This window comes from Gastrolobium bilobum, unplaced genomic scaffold (genome assembly GCF_033153095.1).
Source record: "Gastrolobium bilobum isolate Gb01-03AN ecotype WA unplaced genomic scaffold, APGP_CSIRO_Gbil_v1 utg12879, whole genome shotgun sequence".
Lineage (NCBI taxonomy): Eukaryota > Viridiplantae > Streptophyta > Magnoliopsida > Fabales > Fabaceae > Gastrolobium > Gastrolobium bilobum.
In genome coordinates this window covers 191,755-202,179 of record NW_026896657.1, presented here as the reverse complement: position 1 = coordinate 202,179, position 10,425 = coordinate 191,755, and the positions used below count along the sequence as shown (strand labels likewise).

The following is a 10,425-nucleotide window of genomic DNA, read 5'->3' as shown; positions in this document are numbered from 1 at the left end:
CCGAGCCAAGTCCGTTTTGTCGGCGGCTTTAGATAAGAATCGCTAGATTTTTCATTATTATTATTATTTGTTCTGATGATATTAAAAGCTAGAAAGAGCTGTGCATCCGCCAAACAAACAACCTGGTCTAAGGCCACGTGATACAAACCATCGCAAGCACGTGGGATTTGATGTCCCAACAAATGGCACAGTGCCACGTAGGATATTCGACTCACGCTTCACTTGATATGAATATGCCTCCCCTGTGGGTAACTGGGTATTCTGTTCTCCTGTAACACTCGTGTACAATAATCACATCACTTCAATTTTTTTTTTTTTTTTTTTTTGTATATATATAATAGAATCAATAATGTAATTTACACATTATTGCCTTTATGTTACTTTATACTATTTTAACATTTATTTTTTTGTCTATTTTTTAATTAAGAAAGAATGTAAGATAATATAATTTTTTAAATATAAAATAATGTGTATGTAAATTTTTGTTAGCACAAAAATACTAAATAATAAATCATGTCAAAATTTAGAATATTCTATTTAAGGCCTTTGTCTATTCCTTTCTGGACGTTGTCTTATGTTGTGGACTCATGTAAATAAAGAAAAGTAGATGTGGGGCATGTATAAAGTGGAAGATATTTTGTACTACTTTATAAATATTTATAAATTTCTCTTGCTTTAGTGACCGGGCCCTTTTTAAACTAATAATGGCAATTTTTTTTTTTGGTACATTGTCAGGAGGTATTTTCATTCAACATTCTCCGGGCACCATGTCCTCGGGGTACAGTCCGTTTGGGCTAACCCCTCATTGTAACAGTGAGTGCACTAAGCTTCGCAACCGGAGAAAAGATGAGACTAATCCCCCAATCGAAGATTTTTTGCTCAGCTGCCAACTGAGCTACCCTTGGAGGTTATAATTGCACCTTTTTAAACTAATGAATTATGTACAAATTTATAATTAATAAAAACGTCATTTAGGTACATATTAATAATTAATTACTGCATAAAAAAATTTATGATTAATTCATTAACCAAATGAGACATGTTAAAAAATGTGTATATATTGTGTACAAATTTTCTCCCCAAAAAATAGTAATTTAGTTAACATATTAATAGCTAATTACTGCATAATAAATTTATGATTAATTTGTTAACCGAATGAGACATGTTAAAAAAAGTGCATGTTATGTACAAATTTACACCCAAAAAAATATGTGTTTCAATTTCTTACCTGTAAATGGGCCTAACCTAATCGCTTTTCTTCATCTCTCTCTCAATCAATTCTTAAAATTCAGTTGCCAGCAGCCCAGCACCTCATGCAATACTTCTTTCTTGAAGTGCTGGCGTAGGGTAAAGGTTCATGTTGCAACAGACGCTTCATCACCAGCTTCAGAATTGTCACTCGTACTAGATTCAGGCTCAGATTTCAGAGAGTTGTTATTTTCGGGCTTTTGTTCTGTATTATTAGTATTATTGTTACGATAAAACATTTCTTACGTGACAGTAGAAGAGTTTTTTTTGCAGCTATTTGTGCCATGTTATTTTATTTTATTTTTTTAAAAAAAATTGGTGGGACTCATAATTTTGTTTTTCTGTGGGAAAATCTGAACCTCTGCGACATCAGCAGAGGTATAAAGCCGTTATTGTTATTATTATTTATCAATTAAATACATAAGATTATTATAAGCTTTCTATGTAATACTTTTCTCGTGTGAATTGGACTTGATATTAACATTTGTATATAATGTATTCTTGGAAATTATTTTTATACGAATCTTAAATATAAATGAATTTTTTTAAAGTTATTATAAATGAATTTTTTAGTAAACTTGAAAGTAAAAATAAATTAATTTTAATTTATTATTTTGAAAAAAATATCATTATTTAAAATCTTTTCTACAAAAAAAATTATTTCCTATTCATAATTTTTTTTAATGGTTCGTTTTTTCTACACTCAATGTAAAACGACGTCGTTTTGAGGCGAAAATCAAGGTATTTTGTTATAATTTTTAAATTTTTCAACCCGAAACGACGTCGTTTTGGGAGTGAATGTAGATAACTTATCTACGTTCACCGGAGATAACTTATCTACGTTCACCGCAGAAATATTAAATCCTTTTTTTAAATAATATATATATAGAAAAAAATATTTCTCCGGTCACTGGAGATAAAATTTTCTCTAGTTGAGCTCAAAACCCAGGGTTATAAGATTAAAAAACTATGATGACAATGACTAATATATCTCTGCCATATATTATAATTATAAAAACACCTTAATTTTTGTCCCAAAATAATATTGTTTTGAGCTCACAAAAAATAACTTATCTCTGATGGAAAAATTCTTTACCAATATATATATATATATATATATATATATATATATATATATATATTGCTTTCATAATTTGAACCGGTTGTGATGAAGGTTGAAGGTCTCCTCAAGGGACATATTTCTGTTAGGGGAAATTTTTTTAGATTCCCAAAAATTGATATTGAAAATTTTATTTACTCATGTTTAATACAAAAAAAACTGTAAAAATTTTCTCGAAAAAATTGAATTTTCGAAATTCATTTTTATGTACCACCAGGAGGGTGGTATTTTGTGAATCCAATTCGATGAGAATATGTTGTAATTTTTCAGGGACAAAATTAACCCTCTTCTTCTTCGTTCTTCTTCTTGATTCTGGGTAGTTCTTTGTTCTTCATCTTCTTTCTTCTTCGTCTTGCACCAACTCATCCCCGCGATTAATTTTGGCATCATCTCTTGCAAAATAACAATTTAACATGTGTTCTGAATCTCACTAGTAAAAGCCTTTGAAGTTTGAACTGTTATCTGACATATCCGCATCTGTCACTGAATTGAATTTTTTGACAGTAAGAGGGTGTTTGGTTCAAGTTTTTGGAGAGGATTACCGGTAATTCTTCTTTGGTAAATGTAATTACCACGTTTGGTAGAAGGAATAAATTACGATTCCCGGATATCCAAGGATTACCGGTAATTTGATTTATAAAGAAAAGTCACTATTCATATTACTAAAAATAATATGGTAATTCGGAATACCAATCAGAATATCAAGTAAAGGGAAAACACAACAATAAATCTTGAGACAAAAATACCCCAATACACATAAAAATCTAGACACAATCTATCAATTACAAAAGTAAAAATAGTTTGGGGTTATTTTTGTAAAATAACCTCATATTCCAATTCATATTTCGTTCTAAACCAAATATGGAATCAGTAATTTTTACCCAATATTCCCGGTAATATTTTGACGAACCAAACACATCTTTCGTAAGATTCCAAGTAAACTCAATTTATACTGAATTCCCATTAATCATGATTCCCGGTCACTAAAAAATTTCTCTTGTACCAAACACACCCTAACAACAAGGCCGGCGGGAAACACAGCCTTGTAAACAAATCCTTAACTTCCTACTCCAATTAAATGTTTGTCATCAAAATCCTTAGGAAAGGCTTGATTTTTTGGAAGCGGTCCTTCTAACTGGTTGTGTGATATGTTGACAGAAATCAAGCTTGAAATGTCGGTGGAAATGGGGGAATGTGGCAAAGGAAGGAATATGCCAAAACAGAAAAACTGGCGGAGGAAGGAAAATGGTGTCACCCAGAAAACAAACCAGCTAAGTAACCCAAATTATCTCATATTCCCGTGATTTTGCGATCAACTCAATATAAAATCACTAAAATAATTTGAGCCAATAATTTTTTTAATATTTTAATCTATCAAATAATTTTTTGATAATATTTAAGAGTTACTTTTTCAATATATTCCTAAAAATCATAATTTACACATGAAAAAAATTCTCCTATACTAAACATTAATATTTTTCAAGAATCAAAATTTCGACTTTGGGATTAAGCAGTCATTTTTAACCACCGTAACTAATACCCATAGGTTCTATTCATATTTTTGTATACTTGATAGTTAAGCACTTAAAAGCTCATATATAATGTATTTATACTTTTTTTTATACGTTAATTAGTTTTAATTACTTAATACAGTAATAAAAATAAAGAGAAAAATATTATACATTTTTTTTAATACAAAAATATTATACATTTAATGTATTAAGTTATAGGTTCCAACCTAATACCACCTTTGTATCCAAAAAAAATAAGGGTTAAATATTTATCATTTTAAATGATATAACTTTGTGTTATTTTTAAGAAAATTAAATCGTTTTGGTGTGTTTTTGGTATGTTTTTACATTTTTTTTATAAAATTAGAAAAAAAAAAGAAAATGAAAGAGAGAGAATACAATAATACACCAAAATAATATCATTTCATTAAAAATGAAACAAAATTGTGTCATTTAAAATAATAAATATTCTTCCCAATAAATATATTATACATTGATTGTTTTATTATTAGTTCAGTAATCTTGTATAAAAAATAATAAAATTAGAGTTTAACCTTTATTTATCATGAATGTAACATTTATAATATAAAAGAGTTTTATATTAATAGCAAATAGGATTAAATTCAAAATATTGTCATTGCTTTTTTTTTTTTAACAACATTAAAATCGCAAAGCTAAAAAAAATTAGAAACACATGTCAAAATTCAAATATTCTCAAGTGCGGCATAAACGAGGAGGAGAAGAAATATAGTGCTCATGGCCCGTAAAATTTGGGGTGCTCCTTCTCACAAAACAGGCGGATAAAATGGGAAAAGAAAAAAATAAAAGGGGTAAAAATAAAAGAAAAAATTCACTCATGTGAAAGAGATCACCAAATAATAAATTAAGCCTGGATCACTTAATTATTTTTCATCGGGGGAGAAAAAATATAGTGCTTCTGACCCATAACATTTCGGGTGCTCCTTAGACAAACCGTGACATTGGACCACGCAGCATTTTTATTTTAGAAAATTTTATGATATGATACAATGTCTCTCTTGAAAACACCGTCCATTGTCTTTGCCTGATGGAGAAAATTATTGTTAAGAAATATAATAAAATTATTAGTGTATTTTTATACTAAACTTTTGGAAAATTTAGTTACGTTATCATTATGAAACCAAGTGTAGAATATTAGACATCTGGTCTATATATGTGAGTGATTTTACATTTTTTTTTTTAAATATTTCATCGATTTATCACTTCTCCACTAATTCGATTTGAAACTTTTAAAGATGATATTGTGGAGAATCAAATATATGTTCTTACCCTATCTGCTCAGCTCTCGTATATCAGAGCTACTACCACCATTTAATTGATTTTACACTATTATATCTCATTTTACGTGAGATAAATAACTCTCCTACACACACAAAAAAGAATTGAGTCCTACCACTCTCTTTTTTCTCTTCTCTTATTTGTGGATCTTACTTATATTTTTATTTTTGTAATATGAGATAATTTTTTTCTACAACGTAAAAGAAATATATCGCATTATTTAATTATAAGTATCGTTGTACCCTTCCTAACTTCATTTGGATTGGCTCTTTCTTTTGGATTCCCTAAGTCATTCAACGTTTCACATCAAAGGATTGAAAGTTAAAACTGCACCGACACGGGATACGGGATATGACACGACACGATATAATATTTCGATACGTTAATTTTAAAAATTATTAAATTTTGATACGTTAAGACACGTTTTGATATTATATAATATTTTTTATTTATATAGTGTATATTATATTTATTATTCAATGATTAAAAAATATAAACTTATAATATCCATTAATTTTATAAAGAAACATAAGATATTCCAAATGTTTACTTTCAATAAAATAATAATCGTAATCCAACGAATCTAATAGTTAGAACTCAAAATGCAACACTTTTGAAATTTTTTTGAATCTTTACAATAAATATTAGAACGTCATTAAATGTCAGAGTGTAAATAAGTGTTAAAAAACATCCGACACGACACTGACACATGATCTTACCTGAGATCGCAAATCCCAAGTTTGTCTATGAAGAGCAGATCTAATTAGATTAGTGTCTATAATAGATTTCTTTTGTATAATACTAATCGATAGTCCGAGTCAAATAGCAATGATTCGAAGCATTTTACACTATTTCAGAAAACAACAACGATTAATTACGATTGCTATAAAACAAGCTCGTATTTTATCTTCGTTACCTTTTCTTAATAATGAAAAACAATTTGAAAAAATCAAAATACATAATTATCTTGAATATATTAACTATTTCTTTCTTTTCCGATCGCCTGGAAAGAACAAAAGAAACATCTTGTTCTTTCTTCAACAATTCCTGATCTCTAGTGGTTCGATATTCTGGTGTCCTAGGCGTAGAGGAACCACACCAATCCATCCCGAACTTGGTAGTTAAACTCTACTGCGGTGACGATACTGTAGGGGAGGGCGAGGTTCAAATGAGGAAAGGCTTATGGTGGATACCCGTATGGGTTCGGGAAAGGAATCCCCCGAATATTGGATGTATTGATGATGAGTATATAACGCAGCCTAGACCTACTACACCGAAAGTTTTCTTCTCTTTGGGGTCATTTGGCAATTGGCAGTCATCTTTGGGAATGTTCACAAGTCCGGCTCCGCCCGCCGTGCTCACACGATATGCTAGCAGTTTTAGATGTTTCGTACATAATATTAAAGGTAACAAAAATAAACTAATACAATATTACAATTTAATAGTTTTTTAGTGTTAATATTATATTTTATTATTTATTCAAATGTTTATATATTAAAATAATAGCTTGATTGTGTATTAAGAAATAAGATTAGGACCCAATAGGTGCAGCTCAGTTGGTAACTTGGCGCTGAGTTAGTGGGGTTAGATATGTGTTTGATTCCCGCTGAATGCATTCTTGGGGAGAGGGCTGAACCTTTAGCCATCACTGTTCCCCCGCACTCTGGATTAGTCTCATAGCCGGCTCAAAGAGTCGAAGCTCGTGGGGATACCGGAGGGAGCCAACTCGTCTGAAAGAGATAATTAGGGTTGAGTAACTCCAAAAAAAAAAAAATAATAAGATTAGGTTTGATTGAATTTGATGTATAAACTTAGAGGAGCATTATTTTGACAATATGTTTTTGCTTATAATTTATTTTTTCACTGTTGATAATCCAACACTTGTAAATGTAACCCAATAAATCATAATTGTTGAATTGATGGAATTTAACGATAAAAAATAAGTTGTAAAATTTTTAGATTATAAGAATAATACTCCTCATAAACTTGCATGAAAAAAAATTCATTAAAGCCTTAATTAGTCCAAGAGTTGTTGAGTCTAATCACACTTGGTTGAGTATGATCTAGTTAAAGACTAGGATGAGATCCAATGGGGTGATCTTTGTTGAGAGATGATTGTGCTCAAGTTGGAGAGCTTTGTTTGCCCGGAACAAATGGGAGGAGTTACCTGCAAGTTAGTTCGACACTCAAGTCAATATTTGATCAATGAGCATATATATAATGAATAAGATGTTCATACTTGGACTTTTTAAGCCTTTATTATATAATGGTTGAGTGGCCTACTTATGCTGTTTTAGTGTTGTGGCACTTAATCTCATCGGTGGGCTCAAGTGACTTTTACAACCTATCTTGTGTGCAAGATGTTTATTTGTGGACTATGCCTAAAAAGGCATAGCAAAAATCACATGTCTATCCTTTATCCATTGACTATTAGGGAGGCCGAGGAATTCTAAGCTACTACCGTCAGTTGCACATAAGCGAGATAGACACATTTCCTACTCTTTAAGTTTTTGTTATTGGGCCTATTAGGCCATAAATGAATTGGAATATATATCCCACTTAGCATGGGTTGAGATCAAACCTAAACTTGTGGACTACAAATTGTATGCTCTTAGATACACCATGCCAATTTCTCAAATATGTAGAATTAATCATCATAATTCAATTCTTGTGCCGGTATATTAAATATCCAAAGACCAAAAACTTCTTATTTTCACATTGGTATAAGAATATCTTCCCCACTCACACACACACGTATATATATAAGATGATTATACTTACTATTCTTTTAGACTTATTATTTGATTGGTTACCGTGAGGTCAATTTGAAATCAACAGTTAAAAAATAGAAAAAATTAATTGATGTTGATTTTAAATTAATTCAACGGTAACAAATAACGTAGTAAGAATAGTAAAACTAAAATGATAATAAGTATAATATTTTCTTCTATAAAAAAATCAAAATTATATAAGAATTTCGATATGCAAGATATATATACATATATTTTAATTAGTAGATATAGACCAATGAACCCAATTGAAAGACAGAAGTTGACATTGCTTAATTATCATCGATCATGAACGTAAAAGGACATTATTAATTTATTTAGTAGATATACAACGAGAACAGAGAGCCCACGTGGAAGAATAAAGAGGTCTTTCAATGACAAATTTGGTGACGGCCCAACCCAATCGAAGGTTGGGGTAGTTTTATATATAAAAATAAAAAATAAAAAGTAAAAAATAAAAAAAATGTAAGGTTGAAATGAACGTGGTATATGAGGGGTCCACTTCTATTGGCACAGTTGTTAACCCCTACAAATTCCACCTTCCCTTCCCACTTCACACACTCAAAACTTACCAGTTACCATTTTCGTTTCCTTCTTTCTTTCTCCCACTATGGCACAGGTTCAACTCCTTCTAATTCATTCCTTCTTCTATATGTCTCTTCATCTTCCATTCTTAATTATGTTAATGCTAACTCCTCTGATTGTCTCGTCTCATCTCATCTTGTCTAATTACCAGAAGAAGAAAATCGATGGCGAAAACAACAAAAAAGATGAAGGAGGAAACAACGAGAAGGAGCAAAAGCAAACCCTTACCCCTACCACTGTAGTGTTGAAGGTGGACATGCATTGCGACGGTTGCGCTTCCAAAATTGTTAGGTGCCTTCGCGGTTTTGAAGGTTTCTATCCCCAACTAACTATTCCTTCTCCTTTTTTTTTTTTTTTTTTCTCTTTCCTTTAATGGTGTTTTATTTATTTATTTATTTACTGGTTTTTTTTATTTTTTTTTTGTTTTTGTTTTTTTTCCACTTAAACTGAAGCGTTGAAATTGAACCTTCTTGTTGAAGGCGTGGAGAGTTTGAATGCAGAGAGCGACACCGGAAAAATTACCATCACCGGAAAAGTGGACCCCACCAAACTCAGGGACAAGCTCGCCCACAAGATGAAGAAGAAAGTCGACCTCATCTCGCCCCTTCCCAACAAGAACAAGGAAAACAATTCCCAGAATAACAACAAAAAACACAAAGAGGTGATTTTATTTTATTTTATTTTATTTGAAGAAATTTATAGTTATAACTTTTTTTTTATAACATTTTACAACCATATCTTACCACAGTTCATTTTCGTCAATCAACAGTTATTATTTATTGTGAATTAATAATTAATTAATGAGTTTAATTTGCGAAAATCATAACTTTGGTGGGCAGAAATCAACAATTGGATGATTTTTGATGATTTTATTTTTTGATCAATGAAACAGACACCTGTGACGACGGTGGTTCTGAAGGTGGCGCTGCACTGCCAAGGATGCATTGAAAGGATTCGCAAGACTGTGTTGAAGACAAGAGGTGTTTTTATTATTAACAATTTTTTTTTTTTTTTTTTTTTTTTATAGATTTGGATTTGATTTTGTTGACGCGTTTGTAACGGAATGGTGTGGAGTAGGTGTTCATGACATGGCAATAGACAAGGAGAAAGAGACGGTGACGGTTAAGGGCACGATGGATGTGAAAGCTCTGGTGGGGAATTTAATGGAGAGGCTTAGAAGGAAGGTTGAGGTGGTTCCTCCCAAGAAGGAGAAAGAAAGTGAGAAAGAGGGTGGAGGAGCGAATGACGGCGCCAAGGAGAAGAAGAAGGGTGGCGGCGGCGGCGGAGGAGGAGGAGATAATGACAAGGGTGGTAAGGGCGGAGGTGATGGCCTGGGGAAAATGGAGCAGAGCAGGATGGAGTTTTTGGCACCTACATTTGGTTATGGTTATGGTTATGGCTATGGCTATGGCGATGGCTATAACTATGAGCCGGTCTACATGGGGCAATTGCATGCACCCCAGATGTTCAGCGACGAAAATCCGAATGCTTGTTCCGTTATGTGAGGTTATGGGCATATCCATGATTTTTTATCAAGATTTAAAAAGATATCATTTATTAGAGAAAATTTTGTGCTTAGTATATAGGAAGGGCTTCTTGTTATGTGATTAATCAATGTTGTTCGCATCTTGTCGTATCAATTTGAGGCTTTGTTATTTTTAGGATATGATGTATAATGTAAATGATAAAATGGAATCTCTCTGTCCCACTTTGGTTGCTTTGTGTTAAGAGAATTGATTTGCTTAGCTAGCTGCCAATACTCTTGATGATTTTATGATTGGGGTTGGGAAGATGAACAGAAACCCGCGCTCATGTCCTTATTATTAGGTGTTGTCATGATGGTGATGAAGAGGTT

General features: G+C 31.7%; 1 protein-coding gene across 2 annotated transcripts; it reads left to right on the top strand.

The window, feature by feature from the left end:
* The first annotated feature begins 8,565 nt into the window (after nucleotides 1-8,565).
* On the top strand, nucleotides 8,566-10,174 carry LOC133301328 (heavy metal-associated isoprenylated plant protein 3-like). 2 transcript variants are annotated; one of them, XM_061500958.1, is made up of 5 exons: nucleotides 8,566-8,604; nucleotides 8,722-8,881; nucleotides 9,050-9,231; nucleotides 9,463-9,550; nucleotides 9,648-10,174. In XM_061500958.1, exons 1-5 carry the CDS (start codon nucleotides 8,596-8,598, stop codon nucleotides 10,073-10,075), a joined length of 867 nt encoding a protein of 288 aa, XP_061356942.1. In that variant the 5' UTR covers nucleotides 8,566-8,595; the 3' UTR covers nucleotides 10,076-10,174. The 2 variants fall into 2 exon arrangements, with proteins under 2 accessions (XP_061356942.1, XP_061356941.1); XM_061500957.1 differs by having other exon boundaries at nucleotides 9,023-9,231.
* Nucleotides 10,175-10,425: the final 251 nt, after the last annotated feature.

Coding starts and splice junctions, on each gene's coding strand:
- LOC133301328 (XM_061500957.1), top strand. Junction 8,882..9,022: donor GTGCCTTCGCGGTTTTGAAG/GTTTCTATCCCC, acceptor CTTAAACTGAAG/CGTTGAAATTGAACCTTCTT. Junction 9,551..9,647: donor GACTGTGTTGAAGACAAGAG/GTGTTTTTATTA, acceptor GGTGTGGAGTAG/GTGTTCATGACATGGCAATA.